Consider the following 25,029-nt stretch of genomic DNA (forward strand, 5'->3'; position numbering starts at 1 on the left):
CGAGTAAATTAAGATATCATCCAGATATATGACAACAAACTGTCCCACCAGGTGGCGAAAAATATCATTAACAAAGTGTTGAAACACCGCCGGGGCATTAGTCAGACCGAATGGCATGACAAGGTTCTCATAATGCCCCTCCGGAGTGTTAAAAGCCGTCTTCCACTCATCCCCCTCCTTCATCCTAATCAGATTGTACGCCCCCCTGAGATCCAACTTAGAGAACCATTTGGCGCCCACGATCTGATTAAAGAGATCGGGAATAAGTGGGAGCGGATACGGATCTCGGACCGTAATCCGATTAAGTTCACGGAAATCCAGGCAAGGGCGTAGGCCTCCATCTTTCTTCTTAACAAAGAAGAACCCCGCGGCCACCGGTGAAGATGAAGGTCTAATATGCCCCTTAGCCAGACTTTCAGAAATATAATCCTTCATGGCCTGCCTCTCAGGACCAGAAAGGTTATACAACCTAGCTTTAGGTAACTTGGCCTCAGGGAGCAGTTTTACAGAACAGTCATACTCGCGATGAGGAGGTAGTTCCTGACACCCATTCTCCGAGAATACATCCTCAAAGTCCGCCAGAAATGGAGGTAAGACCCAAGGAGTAACCGCACCGATGACCGTGTTCATGCAGTTTTTATTACAGAATTTACTCCATTGGCTTATCTCTCTGGTTTGCCAATTAATAACCGGGTTATGCTTAGCTAACCAAGGAAGGCCCAACACTATAGGAGTGGGAAGACCCTCCAACACGTAGCAAGACAACAGTTCTTTATGTATTGCCCCCACTTGAAGTTTTACACCATGCACAGCTTGCAAAAAACTTCCCTGACCGAGAGGCCTGGCATCGATCGAGAATATGGGGATGGGTTTAGCCAACTCACTCAATCGCATACCTTGAACCCGGGCAAACCGAGCATCAACCAGATTAGCCCCGGCCCCACTATCCAGAAGAACAGATATCCTCTCAGTTCTCGTACCCACCACCACCTCCGCCGGTACGAGAAACTGAGACGAACCTAGGGACGAAATACCTACTCCCAGATTGCCGTCCACCACACAACCTGGGATCAACAGTTTTTTCGACGACTCTTTACTCTGCAAGGGACGGGATGGACACCCCCCAATAAAATGTCCCTTTTTCCCGCAGAGGAAACACCTTCCTGTCTTATGGCACACCACCGGTCCCCTTCCCCGAAATGATGTCCCTCCTAATTGCATAGGCTCCTCCGGACTGACCAGGGGAACCACCATATGAGGGGACCTTGTAGGAGGTGGAGACATTACAGGGGGTAGAGTTATCCCGCACCTCTCCCGAAGCCGTCTGTCAACACGAATAGCAAGGGCCATAGCGGCTTCCAGTGACGCGGGAGAGTCATACTGTGCCAACACATCCTGTAATTTGTCGGATAAACCATGACAAAACTGGCTCCTAAGAGCCGGGTCATTCCACTGGGTGTCCGTGGCCCACCTACGGAACTCCGAACAGAATTCCTCCGCCGGACGATCTCCCTGCTGAATCCTACGTAACTTAGACTCAGCAAGGGAGATCCGATCTGGGTCATCATATACGAGTCCCAGAGCAGCGAAAAACCTATCCACTGACTGGAGAACCGGGGAGCTTGGGGGAAGAGAGAACGCCCAAGATTGAGGGTCCCCTTGTAGGAGCGAGATGACAATTCCCACCCTTTGTTCTTCACTGCCCGATGACCGAGGCCGCAGCCGAAAGTACAATTTGCATGCCTCCCGGAAAACAAAAAACTTGTCCCGCCCCCCAGTGAACTTGTCAGGGAGAGCTACTTTAGGTTCTGGTCCGGCTTGCTCCAGAGGATGCAAAACCTTGGACTTAACGTCCGCCAGCCCCATGGACAAACTCTGCAACTGCCGAGCTAGACCGGCTACTGGATCCATGGTAGCTGGAGAAAACTAAGTGGGTCGGTGAAAATGTCACACTGTCACAGAATACTGGAGGTAGGGGGCCTAAGCTGACCCTAAGCTGGGACCCTGACTAACCCCTCAACCTGGAGGTACTGTTAAAGGTACAGAGGTCCAGGCCGCCAGCGTAACCCCTACCTCCTGAGGATCCCTGCACCTAAGTAATCTAGTCCTGAGAAGGACCCCGATCACAACAATAGGGAACCAGAAATAATATGCCCACACACAGTATTTAGACGAACGAGACAGTACAAGGGAAAAACCAAAACCACCTTGCATACAACTTCTACACAACTACAACAGAGGGAACACCAACGGGAAAGGAGATAAATGATAAAGCGAGGAAAGGGAAAAAACACTTCCAAATACACTTATCTCAGCAACTCCAAACACCACGATCCGCTCTGTAAGTCTGAATGAAAAGCTTTCACCGACACCTCCCAAACAGACCTGCAGGAATATAAAGGAGTCTCACTAAAGAAGCATTGATTGCAGCTGGGCGAGGCTGGACCTCAGCTAGCCCAGAGAGAGAGAGAATTAACTCCTACACTGCCGAGAAAACACAAAGCACCAACAAGTCAGCTGCGAGAAGTCAGGCTGTGTACTCGTGACGATCTTCGTGGCAACACACCCGTGACAGGGATATTCTATATAATGAAGTTTCGCTTAAAGGACACCTGGAAGGAAAGATGTCCTTGTCACCCCGGTCAGTAAAGTCCTTACAGTGGTGGGAGGATGAGGCGAACCTATCTCAAGGGGTTCCCTGAGTACTTAAGGCCCCGTCACACTTAGCGACGCAGCAACGATCCCGACAACGATACGACCTGTCAGGGATCGTTGCTGCGTCGCTATGTGGTCGCTGGTGAGCTGTCAAACAGGCAGGCTCACCAACGATCAGGGGAGCAGCGAAATCGTGGAAAGAATCTTTCCACGATGTCCTGCTCCTGCTTATGAGCCTGCTGAAGCAGGAGCAGGCTGGTAAACATGGTAAACATCGGGTTACTAGGGGCACACGCGCACCTAGTAACCCGTTGTTTATCATGGTTACCACTCTGCTACGGTGAGCGGTTACCGCTCACTTTAGCAGGCTCGTAACCATGATAAACAACGGGTTACTAGGTGCGCGTGTGCCCCAAGTAACCCGATGTTTATCATGGTTACGAGCCTGCTAAAGTGAGCGGTAACCTCCCGCTCACTGTAGCAGAGTGGTAACCATGATAAACAACGGGTTACTAGGTGCGCGTGTGCCCCTAGTAACCCGATGTTTACCATGGTTACCAGCCTGATCGCTGCTCCCGCTGGTCACACACAGCGATGTGTGCTGACCAGCGGGAGGGCAACGACCAAAAAATGGTCCGGGACACTTTGCAGCGATCAGCGACCTCACAGCAGGGGCCTGATCGTTGCAAAGTGTCACACATAGCGACATCGCTGGTGAGGTCGCTGTTGCGTCACCAAAACCATGACACAGCAGCGATCTCACTAGCGATCTCGCTATGTGAGACGGGGGCTTTAGAACCACTAGAACAATTACCACTGATGCGAGTCCCAGTGGGTGGGGAGCCCATTTGGGGGATATGGCAGCCCAGGGGACCTGGTTAGATAACGAAAAGGTCTCTCCTCCAACGCAGAAGAACTGCTGGCGCTATATAAGGCGGTTAGCAACTTCTTAATTTTCCTACAGGGTCAGAATGTGAAGATCCTACATGAACCACCAGGGCGGTACACGGTCAAGATCGCTGATGAGAGTGATGGATCATCTCTTTCAGATCACGGAAAGTCATGTCCTTTACTTGACGGCCCTCCATATAAGGGGAAAAGAAAATACAAGAGCAGACTACTTAAGCCGTTATCCTCTGAGGCAGGGGGAATGGGAACTAAAACAAGACGTTTTCTCCCAAATAGTCCGAAGATGCAGCCCTCTGGTGGTAGACCTGTTTGCCACAAGACTAAATCGGAAGACAAGGTTCTTCTGTTCCCTAAATCCCAGAGAAAATCCCCTGACAGTGGACGCTCTCCTGATACCTTGGGACTTCAGCCTGGCCTATGCCTTTCCCCCGTTGGCTCTTCTTCCCATGGTCATAAGAAAGATCAGGGAGGACAAGGCGCCGGTTCTGCGGGTCGCACCCTTTTGGCCCAGGAGACCATGGTTCTCATGCCTGAGGAGCATTTCCATCTCCGATCCTTGGGTCCTATTTCTCTAGCTTATACATCTAGCGGCGAGGAAGTGCCAGAAGGATTGAAGGCTCATTCCACCCGGGCTGTGGCGACCTCCTGGGCGGAGAAGACAGGTGTCTCGATAGAAGATATATGTAGGCTGCTACCTGGTCCTCTCCCTCTACATTCTATAAGACACTATAGATTAGACATCGGTGTTTCGACTGACCTCACCTTTGGGAGAAGAGTGCTCCAGGCTGTGGTCCCTCCCTAGATTCTCATCTCTTTAATTCTCTCGTGGTGCTGTCATGGTCGACCGATAAAGCCTTTAGTTACTTACCGGTAACGGGATTTTTCGGAGACCATTACAGCACCCTTATATTTCCTCCCTTCACGTGATGGTAGCACTTCCTGTTTATTAATTATAAATTCACACTTAATGGGTGTCGCGTGGTATAAGTTTTTTGTGATTGTTTGCTGTGTTTATTAACCTTGCGGTCCTCTCAATGCTCTGTAATCCAAACTGAAGCGAGAGAGAGGTGCTGCCATTTTTAAGCCTGTAGGTTTCCTGTCCTTGGTGGGTGGATCCCCTCTCTCGTGGTGCTGTCATGGTCTCTGAAAAATCCCGTTACCAGTAAGTAACTAAAGACTTAAAGACTTTCTTCAATAGAACAAATGCTTTCAGACAATGAAACTTATACGCTTCTTAAATGTGATCCAACTAGTTCTTTTTCAGATGCCTGTAACTCTGTTATCCAAGAAGGTTTCTCTTTGGGCATTTTTCCAAGCAAACTGGTGGATTACTTAATTGTGGATAATCCCACCATTCCCATTCTGCATGCCCTGCCAAAAACGCATAAAAAAACTCTCCCTCCCCCAATGAGTCCTGTCATATCTGGGATCGGCTCTCCAGGGGATCGTCTTGGGACAGTGGCTGGATGCAGCATTGCAACCATCGGTTAAATGTATTCCGGGTTATTTGAAAGACTAAAGATGTACAGTACTCAATATGGTTCATGATCTTTATTGGAAATCTGAATGGTCCTGGCTTGCCTGCCACGTGATTGCTCTGTATACTTGTATACCACATTGTATTGCTATTTGTGCTATTGATTTCCCTCTCAACAAATACAGTTCTTATACTGCTGATTTACGAAATTCCATCAAAACAGTTCTGACATTTTTGCTTACTCATAATTATTTTTTATTTAATCTTTTTTTACAATACAATGGCGTATCAATGGGGGAGAAATTTTCCCTGTCCGTTACCAACTTGGCCTGGAGGGAAAAATTATATATCTTTAGTACCAATAATCCTTTTTTTCAATTTCATCAAATGGTACTTTAGATATATAGATGATCTGTTGCTAGTCTGGGGAGATAAAACATCCTTGATCCCATCTTTCATTATCTATTTAAATGACAATCAATTTAATTTGAAATTCACTTCATCAAATCATCATAACACCATTTGTTTTTTGGATCTCTGCCTGCCTAACAGGTACACTCCTATAAGTAGTTGTACCTATAGAAAAAAAAATCAGCTGGAAGCACCATACTACACGCACGCAGTTTTCACCCCCCACTATTAAATCAATACCCCTAGATGAAATTATTAGAGCCAAATGTAGCTAATGACAGATTTAACATATTGTAAAGAAGTACAATCTATTAAACAACGTTTGAATAGGAGGAGTTATCCAAAGTGGACCCTAAAATGTGCTTTTGATATAACTGACACTAAACCTAGAGAAAATCTCATAATTCCTAAAAAAAAAAAAAAGTCTGTACCAATTCTACACAAAAACCTACCTTGGTTCTTATATATAATTCCTACTTTAAGTCCACTTCAGACATAGTGCATCGTAATCTCAATATATTGAGAAATGATGACACTATGGACATCATTCTGAAAGATGGCATAAAGATAGTAAACCTGCTCACATTCCCAAAAAAACGCAACTTTTTCAAATGCTGACAACACTAAAAACATTTAAGATTAAAAATGTCCTTAATTGCAATCCTGACTTTAGTCTATATAATGGAATGTTCCGCATGTGATCTTATATATGACGGATCAACCACTAGGAAATGAAAAAACAGGATAAGGGAACACCTTCATGATATTACACAACCTACTAACCGCAACATATCCAATGTTTCAAATCATTTTATCAGATTTCATGAAAGATAAATTGTGCATTGTGTGGTTTATGCGATAGAACATGTCCAAAAGCATAAGAAGTGGTAACAGAGAGATGTTGCTACCTGACAGAAGCTTTTTGGATCTATATGCTGGGCACACGAGTCTCAGCGGGTCTTAATTCCAAAAGGGAAATTGTTACATTATTTACTTTTTCATGATTACAAATAGTTTCTTAGAGTGAATTGTCAGGTTTTTGTGTCATGCAATTTTTTTCTCTGTTTTTGTATTCATTGTTTTTAAACAGGTTTGTTTACGTGAGCCTTATTGTTTCATTATGCTAATGATTGTGTGCAACCACATTTATCTTTCCCTCCTGGTTTTTATTTTGCAAACTGAGTCTAAGAACACACTACGTGTTCGATACGCGTCCGTTTTTTTCTTTGCACCTCCACTCTTCAACTATTTTCACAATAATTATGTCACAATAGTTATTTTTTTCCTTTTAATGTCATTAATAAAGACTTGAACATTTTATATTAGCGAAGCTGGATCTTCTTTTTCTAATAAGCTTGGTGCTTCTACGTCCAGCAGAGACGTGATCTCATGCTTCAATCCATGGAATCATCAGGACTTCATCTGGGGTGAGCTGAATACTTTTTTCCCTTTTTTTGTGAGATGCCGATGTAGTAACATCATCGCGTCAGTTGCTTTCCCCGAATAGTGGGAGAAGCCAGTTGTTCTCTTCTCCTCCAATATATTCACGCTGGCAGGGTTGCCTTCGACACTATATATTGGGACGCCAGTGGGGTTGCCAACTTTACTTTTTATTTTTTCAAAATAGCTTATCGAAAAAAATCAGACAGCCCAAAAAATTTTTTGGACACATTGAAAAATCATAATAAATCATTGACTGTAAATGATACATATCTACAGTCCATAATTCTGATATGAAGACAATAGCTGCATTCACTGTAAAATGATGAGAATTACAGTAAAAATTATCTGTATAAGTTTCTTAAAAAAAAAATAATAATCACAGACACCGTACATTTTTTTAAGCACTGGGCAATAAATTGCCATATTTTTATGGACTGTCATGGAATTTCAGGACGGTTGGCAACTTTGGACACCAGGAGGGAGAGGAGGAAGGGCAGTCACATAGTGCAACACTTGGCCACTGTTTTCAGCCCTTTGGCTGCCTCAGTCCATGAGCCAGACGTGAATAGCCAGAGGGCCGGATGTGGCCTGTGTGCTTCTCTTTGCCCAGGTCTGATGTATTCCCATCTATGTACTATAGATTTGACTTACTGTAAATGATGTCCTCCTTCTTGGCTAAAAACACTATTCAAAATTGCTAAGAGGAGTAATTTTACCCCTCTGTAAAATATGTAGTGTGACCTCTGCCAGAGCCCATCCTATGGACCAGTGGGGGCTCCAGCAGTAAGACCTCAGCAACTGATGGCCCTTTAATAAAAATCCGTAAACAAAAGTTTTGTCCCATATGACGTCTACAACAGATCAGACTGTGTGGGCCACAGGGAACGGTAAGTGGCCACAGGTAGCCGGGATACACAGAGACACTGCTGGGGCCTAATACATTGATTACATAAGAGATTATCATGTTTATATTTACTTTTATTTTTATTTAATAGCTGCTGAAGAAAGAAATTGTCAGTGAGATCTGAGTGATTTAGTGCAGGTGTACCGGTGAGGACTTTGCTGCGGATTGTTTCCCCAACAAATTGCAATGTGTGAATTAGAAATGAAAATTCAACCCATAGCTCTCAAACAGTTTTAATAAAACACATATATAAATAAGTCTAACAAAAAGGAGAAAGATATAATTATATTTATACATACAAGTCTATAACAATGAACTTTACAAACCAATACGTAGAATTAAGCCATGTTAGAGATAAGTGACGATGAAAACAAAAAACACACGAGTGACATCACCCTCTTCTCTTCCACAGCCCCACGTGACTGTCATCACCCTCTTCCCTGCACAGCTGACCCCACCACATGCAGTCACATGCAGGTAACATCACCCACTACCCCGAACAGCGGCCCGGCATAAAGCCCCACATGTGTGATATTACCCCAATTAGCCACACAGACTCCCAGCATGCAGCCCCATGTGATTGACTTCATCCTCTTTTTGCAGTCTCCCAGCATGCAACTCCACGCAGCACCATCATGCTTCAGTCCCCCCACCATGCAGCCCCATGAAAGTAACATCACCACCATCCCACATAGCCCCCCTAAGAGTGATATCAATCCCTTCCATGCTGCACAGCCAACAGAATGCAGCCCCATGCAAGTAATATCCCCACGTGAGTAACATCACCCCCTTCTCCACACAGGCCATCGGCATGCAGGCCTACGCAAGAGACATTACCCCCTTGACTATGCAGCCCCATGTGAGTAGCATCACTCCCTTCACTGCGCAGGCCCCAATCCCACACGGCCTCCCACGAGTTACATCATCCCCTTCCCAGCACAGCTCCACATAATCATCCCCCCTTCCCCGCACAGCCCCTCCTCCTCATGACCCCCTTCCCAGCACAGCTCCACATAATCATACCCTCTTCTCCGCACAGCCCCTCATCAACATTGCCCCCCCTTCTCTGCACAACCCCTCATCAACATCGTCCCCCCTTCTCTGCACAACCCCTCATCAACATCATCCCCCCTTCTCTGCACAACCCCTCATCAACATCGTCCCCCCTTCTCTGCACAACCCCTCATCAACATCGTCCCCCCTTCTCTGCACAGCTCCTCATCAACATCGTCCCCCTTCTCCGCACAGCTCCTCATCATCGCCCCCCCCCTTGTCAGCACAACCCCTCATCATCAGTCATCCCCCTTGTACGAACAGCCCATCATCATTGTCGTCGTCCCCTTATCCGCACAGCCCCTCATCATCATCATTGTCGCCCCCCCTTCTCCACACAGCTCCTCATCATTGTCGTCCCCCCTTGTCCGCACAGCCCCTCATCATCCTCATTGTCGTCCCCCTTCTGCGCACAGCCCCTCATCATCATTGTTGTCCACACAGCCCCTCAACATCATCATTGTCGTCCCCCCTTGTCCGAACAGCTCATCATCATTGTCGTTGTCCCCTTGTCCGCACAGCCCCTCATCATCATTGTCGTCCCCTTGTCTGCACAACTTCTCATTGTCATCGTCCCCTTGTCCACACAGCCCCTCATCATCATCACTGTTGTCCCCCCTTGTCCGCACAGCCCCTCATCATCATCACTGTCGTCCCCCCTTGTCCGCCCAGCCCCTCATCATCATCGTCTTCCCCCCTTGTCCGCCCAGCCCCTCATCATCATCCCCCCTTGTCCACCCAGCCACTCATCATCATCCCCCCTTGTCCACCCAGCCCCTCATCATCATCGTTGTCTGCCCAGCCCCTCATCATCATCGTCGCCCCCCCTTGTCCGCCCAGCCCCTCATCATCGTTGTCTGCCCAGCCCCTCATCATCATCGTCGTCCCCCCTTGTCTGCCGAGCCCCTCATCATCGTTGTCCGCCCAGCCCCTTATCATCATCGTTGTCCCCCCTTGTCTGCCCAGCCCCTCATCATCATCGTCGTCCCCCCTTGTCCGCCCAGCCCCTCATCATCATCATCGTCCCCCCATGTCTGCCAGCCCCTCATCATCATCGTCGTCCCCCCTTGTCCGCCAGTCCTTCATCATCATCGTCGTCCCCCCTTGTCTGCCCAGCCCCTCATCATCATTGTCCCCCCTTGTTTGCCCAGCCCCTCATCATCATCGTCATCCCCCCTTGTCCGCACAGCCCCTCATCATCGTCATCCCCCCCTTGTCCGCACAACACCTCAATCATCATCGCCCACCCTTGTCCGCACAGTCCATCAATCATTATCGTCCCCCTTGTCCGCACAACCCCTCATCATCGTCGTCCCCCTTTGTCTGCCCAGCCCCTCATCATCATCGTCGTCTCCCCTTGTCCGCCAAGTCCCTCATCATCATCGTTGTCCCCCCCCCCTTGTCCGCCCAGCCCCTCATCATCGTCGTCGTCCCCCCTTGTCCGCCCAGCCCCTCATCATCATCGTCTCCCCTTGTCCGCCCAGCCCCTCATCATCATCGTCGTCCCCCCTTGTCTGCCCAGCCCCTCATCATCATCGTTGTCCCCCCTTGTCCGCACAGCCCCTCAACATCGTCCCCCCTTGTCCGCACAGCCCCTCAACATCGTCTCCCCTTGTCCACACAGCCCCTCAACATCGTCCCCCCTTGTCCGCACAGCCCCTCAACATCGTCCCCCCTTGTCCACCCAGCCCCTCAACATCGTCCCCCCTTGTCCGCACAGCCCCTCAACATCGTCCCCCCTTTCCACCCAGCCCCTCAATCATCGTCGCCCCCCCTTGTCCGCACAGCCCCTCAATCATCGTCGTCCCCCCTTGTCCACACAGCCCCTCAATCATCGTCGTGCCCCCTTCTCCGTACAGCCCCTCATCATCATTGTCGTCGCCCCCCCTTCTCCGCACAGCCCCTCATCATCTTCACCTTCTCAATGCAGCCCCAGTCAAGTAATATCAACTCTTTTCCTGTGAAAGCCCCCCCCCAATATGAAGCCCCTTGGAAGTAGCAGCAGTCATTTACCTGTGCAACCCTCCAACATGCAGCCCCATATAGTAATATCATCCATGTTTCTTAGCCCCCAAAATACAGCAGGAGGAGGTCATTATACCATTACATGCAATGTCGCCAGCAAGAGGAGATTATTATACCATTACATGCGATGTCGCCAGCAAGAGGAGATTATTATACCATTACATGCGATGTCGCCAGCAAGAGGAGATTATTATACCATTACATGCGATGTCTCCAGCAAGAGGAGATTATTATACCATTACATGCGATGTCGCCAGCAAGAGGAGATTATTATACCATTACATGCGATGTCTCCAGCAAGAGGAGATTATTATACCGTTACATGCGATGTCGCCAGCAAGAGGAGATTATTATACCGTTACATGCGATGTCGCCAGCAAGAGGAGATTATTATACCGTTACATGCGATGTCTCCAGCAAGAGGAGATTATTATACCGTTACATGCGATGTCTCCAGCAAGAGGAGATTATTATACCGTTACATGCGATGTCGCCAGCAAGAGGAGATTATTATACCGTTACATGCGATGTCGCCAGCAAGAGGAGATTATACCATTACATGCGATGTCTCCAGCAAGAGGAGATTATTATACCATTACATGCGATGTCGCCAGCAAGAGGAGATTATACCATTACATGCGATGTCTCCAGCAAGAGGAGATTATTATACCGTTACATGCGATGTCTCCAGCAAGAGGAGATTATTATACCGTTACATGCGATGTCGCCAACAAGAGGAGATTATACCATTACATGCGATGTCTCCAGCAAGAGGAGATTATTATACCATTACATGCGATGTCGCCAGCAAGAGGAGATTATACCGTTACATGCGATGTTGCCAGCAAGAGGAGATTATTATACCGTTACATGCGATGTCGCCAGCAAGAGGAGATTATTATACCGTTACATGCGATGTCGCCAGCAAGAGGAGATTATTATACCGTTACATGCGATGTCTCCAGCAAGAGGAGATTATTATATTGTTACATGCGATGTCTCCAGCAAGAGGAGATTATTATACCGTTACATGCGATGTATCCAGCAAGAGGAGATTATTATACCGTTACATGCGATGTCGCCAGCAAGAGGAGATTATTATACCGTTACATGCGATGTCTCCAGCAAGAGGAGATTATTATACCGTTACATGCGATGTCTCCAGCAAGAGGAGATTATTATACCGTTACATGCGATGTCTCCAGCAAGAGGAGATTATTATATTGTTACATGCGATGTCGCCAGCAAGAGGAGATTATTATACCGTTACATGCGATGTCTCCAGCAAGAGGAGATTATTATACCGTTACATGCGATGTCTCCAGCAAGAGGAGATTATTATACCGTTACATGCGATGTCTCCAGCAAGAGGAGATTATTATACCGTTACATGCGATGTCTCCAGCAAGAGGAGATTATTATATTGTTACATGCGATGTCGCCAGCAAGAGGAGATTATTATACCGTTACATGCGATGTCGCCAGCAAGAGGAGATTATTATACCGTTACATGCGATGTCTCCAGCAAGAGGAGATTATTATACCGTTACATGCGATGTCTCCAGCAAGAGGAGATTATTATACCGTTACATGCGATGTCTCCAGCAAGAGGAGATTATTATATCGTTACATGCGATGTCTCCAGCAAGAGGAGATTATTATACCATTACATGCGATGTCGCTGGTAGGAGGAGATTATTATACCATTACATGCGATGTCGCCGGCAGGAGGCGTTGGTCGTTATACCGTTACATGCGGTGGGGCTGTCAGGAGGAGATAATTATACCGTTATGTGCAATGGCGCTGATCGTTATACCGCTGCATGCAATGGCACCAGCAGGAAGAGGTCATTATACCGTTACATGCAATGTCGCCGCCAGAAGGCGCTGGTCGCTATACCGTTGCATGCGATGGCACCTGCAGGAGGAGGTCATTATACCGTTACATGCAATATTGCCGCCAGGAGGCGCTGGTCGCTATACCGTTGCATGTGATAGCACCGGCAGGAGGAGGTCATTATACCGTTACATGCAATATCGCCGCCAGGAGGCGCTGGTCGCTATACCGTTGCATGCAAAGTGGCTGGCTTTTGGCTTAGGTGGATGTTGCTCTTCTGTGAATACCAGGGGGGTGCTATATTATGTGTGCAAATTCCATATTTAACCCTTTAAGGACCAAACCACTTTGTAGGTTAATGACCGAGCCTCATTTCCCAATTCTAACCAGCATCGCTTTATGAGGTAATTACTCTGGAACGCTTCAACAGATCACACTGATTCTGAGAGTTTTTTTCATGACATATTGTACTTCATGTTAGTCGTAAATTTTGGTCACTACTATTTGTGTTTATTTATGGAAATATAGAAAATTTGACAAGATGTGAAAATTTCACAATTTTCAAACTTCTAATTTTTATGCTCTTAAACCAAAGAGTTATTTCACGCAAAATAGTTACTAAATAACATTTCCCACATGTCTACTTTACATCGGCATAATTTTTTAAACAATTTTGTTTTTGTTAGGAAGTAAAGGGTTAAAAATTGTTCAGCATATTCCTAATTTTTCCATCACAAATTATCTCTTCAGAGAGGAAAAGGATAGAATGCTAGTGCCACCTATAGAAAGTAGCAATCCTAAAAGTCAATATCGACTCTCCAACGAGCCTTGTCACATGACTTGAGATTAAAGCCAAAATCTCAATTTGCAGACACTGTGTTTCAGGGTACTGCCCCTCATCAGTGCAAAGTGTGAGATATTTCCCAGAGGAACATTGCGGCTTAAGTCTCCTCACCTTGGCATGTCAGGCTTCACATGTCATTCTCCGCAAGGAGAAACGTTACCCCTTGGATCCCTAATTTTTCCATCAAAATTTGACTTTGGGGGCATATATGACAGAAAATACCCCAAAGTGACACCATTAGAAAAACTGTACCCCTCAAGGTGCTTAAAACCACATTCAAGAAGTTTATTAACCCTTTAGGGGTTTCAGAAATTAAAGCCATGTGGAAGGAAAAAAAAACATTTGAATTTTTCCTGCAAAAATGTTACTTTAGCCCCAAATTTTTCATTTTCACAAGGGTAAGATCTGAAAATGCAGTGCGCCAGTACCCCATATATGGTCAAAAACTACTTTTAGCGCCATATCGGAGTGCAGATTTTGCTGGAATGGTTTGAGGATGGCATGTTACATTGGCAGAGAACCTGATTTGCCAAAACAGCAGACCCCACATAAGCGACCCCATTTTACAAACTATACCTCTCAATGAATTCATCTAGGGGTGCAGTGATTATATTGACATCACATGTGCCTCACAGAATTTTATATCATTGAGCGATGAAGTAAAAAAAAATTAAATTTTTTACCACTATAATGTTGTTTTAGCCCCAGATTTTACATTCTCACAAGGGGAAATAAGTAAAAATTACCACATAATTTTTTTACACAAATTCTTGAAGAACAAATTTTTGTACAATAATTTGCAGACTCCATATACAGAGCCCCAAGTGCAAGAAGAGCAGAATCCCCCCTCAAGTGATCCCATTTTGGAAATTCCACCCCTCTGGGAATTTATCTACAGGTGTAGTGATGATTTTGACTCCATGGGTGTATTCCAGAGACGAGCAGCAATGGATGTTGCTAAGTGAAAATGCAAATCTGCCATTGTGAAACGAAATGCAAAATTTACTTTCATCTGAAAACAACACCTTGGACCACTGAGAACAGTCCAGGTCTTTTTCTCCTTGGCCCAGGTAAGACGCTTCTGGCGTTGTCTATTGGTCATGAGTGGCTTGACACAAGGAATGTGACACTTGTAGCCCATGTCCTGGATACGTCTGTGTGTGGTGGCTCTTGAAGCAATGACTCCAGCAGCACTCCACTCCTTGTGAATCTCCCCCAAATTTTTGAATGGCCTTTTCTTAACAATCCTTTCAAGGCTGCGGTTATCCCGGTTGCTTGTGCACCTTTTTCTACCACACTTTTTTCTTCCACTCAACTTTCCATTAATATGCTTGGATACAGCACTCTGTGAACAGCCAGCTTCTTTATCAATGACCTTTTGTGGCTTACCCTCCTTGTGGAGTGTGTCAATGACTGCCTTCTGGACATCTGTCAAGTCAGCAGTCTTCCCCATGATTGTGGAGCCTACTGAAACAGACTAAGGGACCTTTTTATACGCATCGGAAGCCTTTGCAGGTGTTCTTTGTTAATTATTCTAATTTACTGAGATAATGACTTCTGTGTTTTTCATTGGCTGTAAGCCATAATCATCAACATTAACAGAAATAAACACTTGAAATAGATCACTCTGGTTGTAATGACTCTATGTAATGAGTTTCACTTTTTGTATTGAAGAACTGAAAGTTTTAAAGGTCGTTCTGAACGCAGTGATACCAAATATGTGTCGTCCTATGAATAAGGGTGTTGTATACACCAGAGATACTGATCCTGAGATTTACAAAGTGGTAAGCTCTCTAACCTCCCTCCCCCTTACTACTACTACTTCCATTGGTGTAATATTTTTTGTTCTTTATTTTGTGGGGGGTTTTATTTGCTTTTTTTTAGCTTGCTACATAGTTCCTCTATGGGACCTTAACTTTTATTAGTTTGATCATTGGTCTCATGCATTGCAATACAGACATACTGCAATGCATGAGACCTGTGATATTACACAGGTAAATCGCCTGTTACACCCTGCCACTGTACCTGGCACACCAGGAGTCAGTTTGACCTCTGGGTGCCATGACAACCTTCGGCTCCCTGTGATCTTGTTGCGGGGTGAGAGGGGTAACCCACTCCCTCTCACAACCTTCCAAATGTTGCGATCACTGTCGATCGCGGCATCTGGAGGGTTAATCAGCCTGGGGCGGTGCGGACACTGGCATTGACTGTTACCACTGGAGCTAGGCTGTTAGCTGCGCCAAGATCCCGGTGGTAATCGTGCGAAAGGTGCTGATATTTCATAACTTCCTGGTGATCACATGTTGTGATCGGTTAGTCAGATTGAACTGACCAATCGCAGCAATCAGAGAGCGGGGACCGCTGAAATGGGTCCCTGCATCTCTGGCCATGCTGCTCAGCTGTCACTGTGTGATTTCATACAGCTTAAAGACATGATATGTATAGCACGTCATGATGTACTATACACGTCATTAGTCGCTAAGGGGTTAATTTCCCATAGGAGCATTGAAAGGCCTACAAGTCTCCTTAGACTGGCTTGTCACTCTCCACAAGGATAGACGTTACCATTGAAATCCTGTGTATGGAAATCGTGAATATGTGATCTCTGTAATGATGAAGTCCATGCAGTTTATGTAAATGAACCAGGAAGATCAGTATGAGCAGAGTTATCCCTCGCCTGGAATGGGAGTTGCAGTGAATGGGCATGGGGGGGGGGGTGACAGCAGGTCTACAAATAAAGGACTCTACGGATTGCCCAATCTTTTCCTTCCTCTGCCCGTAGTTCTCTATTACCACCATTAGATGGCGCTTCATTCATTCTCGGTGTATAAATGCATGAAGACATCCAGCGCCTTTGATGCCCTATTACCACCACTAGATGGCGCTCATGAACAGTTTTCAGGTTTGTTACATTCATTTGTACACAGTATTCCAAATTATTATACAAATTGGATTTAAGTGTCAAAGATGTAAATTGTTGTTTTTCAGAAACTCATGGATGTTTTGTGTCTCAGGGTCTTTGGATCACTGAAATGATTTTCCGACACCTGTGATAATTAGTTTGTGAGCGCAATGACAGGAAAACTCCTCAAGAAGAACGTTCCACATTATTAAGCAGGTCACAGGCTACAAGTAATATGGGAAAGAAAAAAGGATCGCTCTGGTGAAGAAAAGCGTCAAATAGTGCAATGCCTTGAACAAGGTATGAAAACATTAGATATTTCACAAAAACATAAGCATGATCATCGTACTGTGAAGAGATTTGTGGCAGGTATGGAGCACAGAAAAAACTGTGCAGAGGAAGGTTTCTGCCAGACAATTTCATCAGATTAAGAGCGTAGCTGCTAAAATACCATAACAAAACAGCAAACATATTTGAAGCTGCTGGTATCTCTGGAGTCCCGCCAATCTCAGGGTGTTGGATCCTCCAGAGGCTGCAGTTGTGCATAATCCTACCATTCAGCCACCCCTAGACAGTGCTCATAAGCAGAAACGGCTGCAGTGGGCCAGACCTACATGAAGACTTAAAACAGCCTGTATACTGATGAGTGCGACCCTAGATGGTCCAGATCAGTGTTTCCCACACCCCGTCCTCACGGCCCCCAACACATCAGGTTTTCAGGATTTCCTAAGTATTGCACAGGTGAGAGAACCTGTGGTAGTTTCTGATACCTTGATTCCATCATGTGTTGGAGGCGGTGAGGACTGGAGTTTGGGAAAAACTGGTCCAGATGGATGAAGTAGTGGGTGTTAGTGGATGGTTACCATGTCCCAAAAAGGCTGCGGCGTCATGTTTTGGACCAGAATCGTGGAGAGAGTTGGTAGGCCCTTTTAGGATCCCTAAGGCTATGTGCCCACGATGCAGAAATGCTCCGGCTTTTTCCTGAGCGTTTCTGCATCTCCCTGGCAGAAAAAGACGCATGCGGATTGTACATGCAGATTGTACATGCGGATTGTACATGCAGATTGTACATGCGGATTGTACATGCGGATTGTACATGCGGATTGTACATGCGGATTGTACATGCGGATTGTGCATGCGGATTGTACATGCGGATTGTACATGCAGATTGTGCATGCGGATTGTACATGCGGATTGTACATGCGGATTGTGCATGCGGATTGTACATGCAGATTGTACATGCAGATTGTACATGCGGATTGTACATGCGGATTGTACATGCAGATTGTACATGCGGATTGTACATGCAGATTGTACATGCGGATTGTACATGCGGATTGTACATGCAGATTGTACATGCGGATTGTACATGCAGATTGTACATGCGGATTGTACATGCAGATTGTACATGCAGATTGTACATGCGGATTGTACATGCAGATTGTACATGCAGATTGTACATGCAGATTGTACATGCGGATTGTACATGCAGATTGTACATGCGGATTGTACATGCAGATTGTGCATGCGGATTGTACATGCAGATTGTACATGCGGATTGTACATGCGGATTGTACATGCGGATTGTACATGCGTTTTTCCTGCCAGGGACATGCTGATGTGAAGCGTTCTTCACATGCATTTCCGCATGCGGGTTGTCAAGCGCTTTCCAAGCGATTTTAGCATCACCTGGAAAGTGCTTGTCAACTTGGTCACACTATATAAATCCATGCAACTGGGATTTTTATTCTCTGTTAAATTACATATTTAAATTAGGCCTTAGGGCCATATGCTTTTTAACTGCTTTTACATAACATATTATAATATTCCACTATAATGTTTAAATGAATTGTTATATTTGATAAAGAAAAACTTCCTCAATTGTAGACATATTTTTTAATAAATATCAAGGGTGCCTTGCAACTTTGTCCAAGCTTTGAACTTTGACCCTCTGTGTATTTGAGTTTGACATCCCTGGCTTTAAAGGGAACCTGTCACGTCCTATCTACTATCTACACTGCCCCCATTGCTTTGTTAGTTATGCAATGTGCATCACTAACAAGCTTTTTTTCATTAAAATTGGTGAAACTATAATAATTTATAACATTATTTATACTTTGTCCCACCTGCTCGTTTTCAGTCATAGGGGTGTGATCCTGCTATTCAGTCAGGGGCGGCGCTGTATACAGTCAGGGCTGGCGTCGCCCACGTATTTGAATACTGCTCCCGGCAAGCGCTATTATTGTGGGGCGCATTTCTACATGTCCGGTGCTGGTCCCGTTCCTGCGCAGTGAGGTTGTGCCGTTGCTCACGGACCACTCCTGTATGCTTGCCCCCCTAGGCCAAAATGTGCCAGCCAGCCCCTGCAGGCAATGCACCATCTCATGCTGCAAAGAATACCTGAGTCATTGGCAGCTATGGGCATAAAAGGAGAGAAACTAATGGTGTTGCCACCATCCTCCCCTGTCCTCAGCCCTATTGAGAACCTTTGGCGTATTCTCAAGCTAAAGATCTATGAGTGTTGGAGGCAGTTCACATCAAAACTGCAGCTCTGGGAGGATATTCTGACATCCTGCAAAGAAAATCAAGCAGAAACTATCCAAAAACTCACAAGTTTAATGGATGTAAGAATTGTGAAGGTAATATCAGAGAAGGGCTCATGTGTTAACATGTAACTGGGCCTGTTAAGATGCTTTTAATTAAAAAAGCTTTTGATTTCAGTAAATGTGACCTCTTTGCAAATTGAACAAAATAACCATTTTCGGTTCTTTACAACCTATAAAATGTTGGGAAATTGTTGTGCAGAATTATTTGGTGCATTCTGAGTTTTTTAGTTTTGGAAATAATCCTGTTATATTTGGAGATTTGTCCAATAATATGTGATTTATCCTCGAACGGTTGATGATCTGAACATTATACTGACCCATTTGCATCAACCATTTAGGAAAATTGGAGAAAAATAGCATTTGTATTATAAATTGGAAAGCAGTGTATGTTATATTGTGTCTTCTGCTCCAGTCACCTCCAAAGCTGCGATCATTCACCGTTCTGCAGGTTCAGTGTGTATGTAGAGCAGGGGTCTGCAACCTGTGACTCCTCAGCTGTCTCAACTATGACCCTCAGTATGGTAAGACGTCTACAGACTATTGAGGCATGATTGGAGTTGTGGTTTTGTGGCAGCTGGGGATCTTCTGATCTAGAGCTTAATGTGTTGTGGTGCATGATGGGAGTTGACCTTTTCCTGCAGTCACCCTATCCTTGCCTGGCAGGAGTTGTAGTCTTTCCTTGGGCGCTGTATTCAGTATCTCCAACATGTATTGATGCCCGATGCTTGTGGGATTTCTTTTGGGTGTATGCAGGGTTGAGTCCAAGAGAATTGTAAATGCAGCTCTGGAGGTGACTGCAGTATATAGTGGGGAAAAAAAGTATTTAGTCAGCCACTAATTGTGAAAGTTCTTCTCCTGACCAAATACTTATTTTCCACCAAAATGTGAAAAAAAATTCTTTCCAAATCAGACAATGTGATTTCAAGGATTTGTTTTCTCATTTTGTCTCTCATAGTTGAGGTCTACCTATGATGTCAATTACAGGCCTCTCTCATCTTTTTAAGTGGGAGAACTTGCACAATTGGTGGCTGACTAAATACTTTTTTCCCCCACTGTAAGGACAGGAGATTGGAGAGGCCAGGATGTTTAATGGTATTGGCAACTTCAGGTGTAGAAACGGAGGGAATTGGAAGGGATTGAAGGTAGTGGGCAACCCATATGGCCGTCATCATGGCTTCTACGGGCTTCGTCACGCAGCTTTTCTGGGGTCTGGAATTCTCCCTGTACTCCTAGATCTCGGACAGCTGGGGGTGTTGGTTCCTTCACCACGGCCGGGCTGATACCACGCCATTGTTCGATTCCCAGCTATCTTAGTGCTGTGTGACGGATGTGCCTGTAATTAGTGTGAGTCGCTGCTGGAGGTAATTAACACGGAGAGGGCGTTAATCATCGGGATGCATGCGGTAAATAAAGCAATAAGCTCGTATACTCCACTCAGTATAAGGGGGTCTGTGAGCGATCCACAGCGCTGGAGCCAAGATCACAGGAGGGGGGCCAATATTATATACAGTACAGACCAAAAGTTTGGACACACCTTCTCATTTAAAGATGTTTCTGTATTTTCATGACTATGAAAATTGTACATTCACACTGAAGGCATCAAAACTATGAATTAACACATGTGGAATTATATACTTAACAAAAAAGTGTGAAACAACTGAAAATATGTCTTATATTCTAGGTTCTTCAAAGTAGCCACCTTTTGCTTTGATGACTGCTTTGCACACTCTTGGCATTCTCTTAATGAGCTTCAAGAGGTAGTCACCAGAAATGGTTTTCACTTCACAGGTGTGCCCTGTCAGGTTTAATAAGTGGGATATCTTGCCTTATAAATGGGGTTTGGACCATCAGTTGTGTTGTACAGAACTCTGGTGGATACACAGCTGATTGTCCTACTGAATAGACTGTTAGAATTTGTATTATGGCAAGAAAAAAGCAGCTAAGTAAAGAAAAACGAGTGGCCATCATTACTTTAAGAAATGAAGGTCAGTCAGTCCGAAAAATTGGGAAAACTTTGAAAGTGTCCCCAAGTGCAGTTGCAAAAACCATCAAGCGCTACAAAGAAACTGGCTCACATGAGGAACGCCCCAGGAAAGGAAGACCAAGAGTCACCTCTGCTTCTGAGGATAAGTTTATCCGAGTCACCAGCCTCAGAAATCGCAGGTTAACAGCAGCTCAGATTAGAGACCAGGTCAATGCCACACAGAGTTCTAGCAGCAGACGCATCTCTACAACAACTGTTAAGAGGAGACTTTGTGCAGCAGGCCTTCATGGTAAAATAGCTGCTAGGAAACCACTGCTAAGGACAGGCAACAAGCAGAAGAGACTTGTTTGGGCTAAAGAACACAAGGAATGGACATTAGACCAGTGGAAGTCTGAGCTTTGGTCTGAGGAGTCCAAATTTGAGCTCTTTGGTTCCAACCACCGTGTCTTTGTGCGACGCAGAAAAGGTGAACGGATGGACTCTACATGCCTGGTTCCCACCGTGAAGCATGGAGGAGGAGGTGTGATGGTGTGGGGGTGCTTTGTTGGTGACACAGTTGGGGATTGAAGGCATACTGAACCAGCATGGCTACCACAGCATCTTGCAGCGGCATGGTATTCCATCCGATTTGCGTTTAGTTGGACCATCATTTATTTTTCAACAGGACAATGACTCCAAACATACCTCCAGGCTGTGTAAGGGCTATTTGACCAAGAAGGAGAGTCATGGGGTGCTACGCCAGATGACCTGGCCTCCACAGTCACCAGACCTGAACCCAATCGAGATGGTTTGGGGTGAGCTGGACCGCAGAGTGAAGGCAAAAGGGCCAACAAGTGCTAAGCATCTCTGGGAACTCCTTCAAGATTGTTGGAAGACCATTTCCGGTGACTACCTCTTGAAGCTCATCAAGAGAATGCCAAGAGTGTGCAAAGCAGTCATCAAAGCAAAAGGCGGCTACTTTGAAGAACCTAGAATATAAGACATATTTTCAGTTGTTTCACACTTTTTTGTTAAGTATATAATTCCACATGTGTTAATTCATAGTTTTGATGCCTTCAGTGTGAATGTACAATTTTCATAGTCAAGAAAATACAGAAAAATCTTTAAATGAGAAGGTGTGTCCAAACTTTTGGTCTGTACTGTACAGGAATGTTTATTCCTCTGTTGGGGTCTTCACTGCTGTTTATTGGGGGGGGGCCCTGTGTGGGGCTATCTAAGGTCAGGGCTTCATTGCTGTCGTTGTGCCCGCTCTGAGTCACCCGTCACCGATTTCTCGCCCCATCTATTATAAGATTGGAGAAGTCCCTCATGCGTATTGCTCAATATCCCACTTCCACTTTACATCTCTTCAGTCAGCGGATACAGAGAAATTGATGCGATGCTCTGCGGTGAGGAGTCCTATGCAGAGAGAGCGGGGAAGTGAGCCAGGCAGGGACAAAAGGGAACTACAATCCCCATCTTCCCACACAATCCAGATCAAGGCAGCCACACTGCAAACACTCCAGTCACTGTAGCAGGTAATGGTCTTTCCACCCCTTCCGGCCTCCTACTTTTCACAGCTGAGGGTTTGTTACAGTGTATCAGTCTGTGAGATGAGCACAGAGCTGCCGCTTCGGGTGACGCCTCCATAGATACTACGTTATATTTATGTAGATCTATGTTCTTGATAACCACCTCTGCTTGCTGCCACTGGATGGAAACAGGTTCAGTCCTTGCTGACGGCCGGACACAGTTAGGGCAGATGTAGAGCCGCTGACGGCCGGACACGGTTAGGGCAGATGTAGAGCCGCTGACGGCCGGACACGGTTAGGGCAGATGTAGAGCCGCTGACGGCCGGACGCGGTTAGGGCAGGTGTATAGCCGCTGACAGCCGGACGCGGTTAGGGCAGGTGTATAGCCGCTGATGACCGGACGCGGTTAGGGCAGGTGTAGAGCCGCTGGGGGCCGGACGCGGTTAGGGCAGGTGTAGAGCCGCTGACGGACGGACGCGGTTAGGGCAGGTGTATAGCCGCTGACAGCCGGACGCGGTTAGGGCAGGTGTATAGCCGCTGATGGCCGGACGCGGTTAGGGCAGGTGTAGAGCCGCTGGGGGCCGGACGCGGTTAGGGCAGGTGTAGAGCCGCTGACGGACGGACGCGGTTAGGGCAGGTGTATAGCCGCTAGCGGCCGCACGCGGTTAGGGCAGGTGTAGAGCCGCTGATGGCCGGACGCGGTTAGGGCAGGTGTATAGCCGCTGATGGCCGGACGCGGTTAGGGCAGGTGTAGAGCCGCTGGGGGCCGGACGCGGTTAGGGCAGGTGTAGAGCCGCTGACGGACGGACGCGGTTAGGGCAGGTGTATAGCCGCTGACAGCCGGACGCGGTTAGGGCAGGTGTATAGCCGCTGATGGCCGGACGCGGTTAGGGCAGGTGTAGAGCCGCTGACGGCCGGACGAGGTTAGGGCAGGTGTAGAGACGCTGACGGCCGGACAAGGTTAGGGCAGGTGTAGAGCCGCTGACGGCCGCACGCGGTTAGGGCAGGTGTAGAGCCGCTGACGGCCGCACGCGGTTAGGGCAGGTGTAGAGCCGCTGACGGCCGCACGCGGTTAGGGCAGGTGTAGAGCCGCTGACGGCCGGACGCGGATAGGGCAGGTGTAGAGCTGCTGACGGCCGCACGCGGTTAGGGCAGGTGTAGAGCCGCTGACGGCCGGACGCGGTTAGGGCAGGTGTAGAGCCGCTGACGGCCGGACGCGGTTAGGGCAGGTGTAGAGCTGCTGACGGCCGCACGCGGTTAGGGCAGGTGTAGAGCCGCTGACGGCCGGACGCGGTTAGGGCAGGTGTAGAGCCGCTGACGGCCGGACGCGGTTAGGGCAGGTGTAGAGCTGCCGACAGCAAGCAGAGATCTTGTAATAAAGGCTCAGACTCTGAATCGCATAGACAGCTCTTTACAAAATGTACAATATCACAATACGACGAGGCGGAAAATAAAATAATCACAACATTGCTCTAACACCGCAGTTCAGGCCGCACCCCAAGAGCTGGCACTCTGTGTACAGAGGAGTGAGGCGGCGGCGGCATCGGTAACATTACATTATAGAACAGTCCGGCTGAAAGTCCCTGGAATAAATACTGGGGACGGCGGATCAATGTCTGGAATCACTGGAAGGCACGTGATGGTCACAGTCGTTGGTCACAGAGTTGGTTTTGAGGTCAGAGGCCATCGTTTTATGGGAGACTCCGGATGTCTCTTCTGGGAGGGGGACCCATGTGCTTTAGGGGGGCTTCATTGGCTTTTCCTTCAAACATCATGATGCTGGAAAGAAAGAAAAAGGGTTAAATGTTAGAAATGTCACCCCCCACCCCAATCATCAAGGACAAAACAGGTGGGGCTCCTATCCTCTGTGTGTCCCCCGTCTTTTACAGGTGGGGCCCCTCTCCTCCATGTGCCCCCCCGCAGACTTATAGAAATGAGCTCCCTCTCCCCTACATCTCTCCTAAATCTCCTTTAGCAGCCTGTAGCACGTGCGGAGTCATAATATGCTTAATACAGTGGGGGGGGGTGTAATTCCTGTATTGTCTGTGGGTATTTTTGCAATGGACATTAAAGTGAAATTCACAGAAACCAGAGCATCATGTTATTACTAAACCAGAAATAAATCGTGAACATTTGGATGGCGCCACCTTGAGGCCCGGATAACAAGAAAAACTTAAATAGTATCTGATGCGACATGTGCTATATATTCAGATACGGGGAACTCATCCCTGGACTTCCAGTGATGACCAGTAGATGGCAGTGCAGCTCCTCTAGTGCTGTGCAGACACCTGTACCGGAGGGGAGACCAATACAAAACTGAGTTATATGTAATCTCTTGCTCCCTGTTATCAGCCATTTCAGACTGCGGAGAGGCTAATTTTATTAATTTGTCCAATAGTCTATTGCTATCTATTATCATCCATTTGAGGAGAGCCTGTTTGTAGTGTTTTACAATAGGGTGAGTGACA

The 25,029-nt window shown here is 46.6% G+C and overlaps 1 protein-coding gene across 1 annotated transcript in view; it reads right to left on the bottom strand.

Moving 5' to 3' along the window:
* Positions 1-23,956: 23,956 nt before the first annotated feature.
* Positions 23,957-25,029, bottom strand: part of AIF1L (allograft inflammatory factor 1 like) — a 59,745-nt gene continuing 58,672 nt past the window's right edge. The window contains exon 6 of the mRNA XM_073637858.1: positions 23,957-24,340. Coding sequence (XP_073493959.1) covers positions 24,253-24,340 — 88 coding nt within the window. The 3' untranslated portion in view covers positions 23,957-24,252. The remainder of the gene's footprint in view (positions 24,341-25,029) is intronic.

The sequence above is a fragment of the Phyllobates terribilis genome, unplaced genomic scaffold (assembly GCF_046119375.1).
Source record: "Phyllobates terribilis strain yellow unplaced genomic scaffold, ASM4611937v1 Scaffold_7__3_contigs__length_470593459, whole genome shotgun sequence".
Classification (NCBI taxonomy): Eukaryota; Metazoa; Chordata; class Amphibia; order Anura; family Dendrobatidae; genus Phyllobates; species Phyllobates terribilis.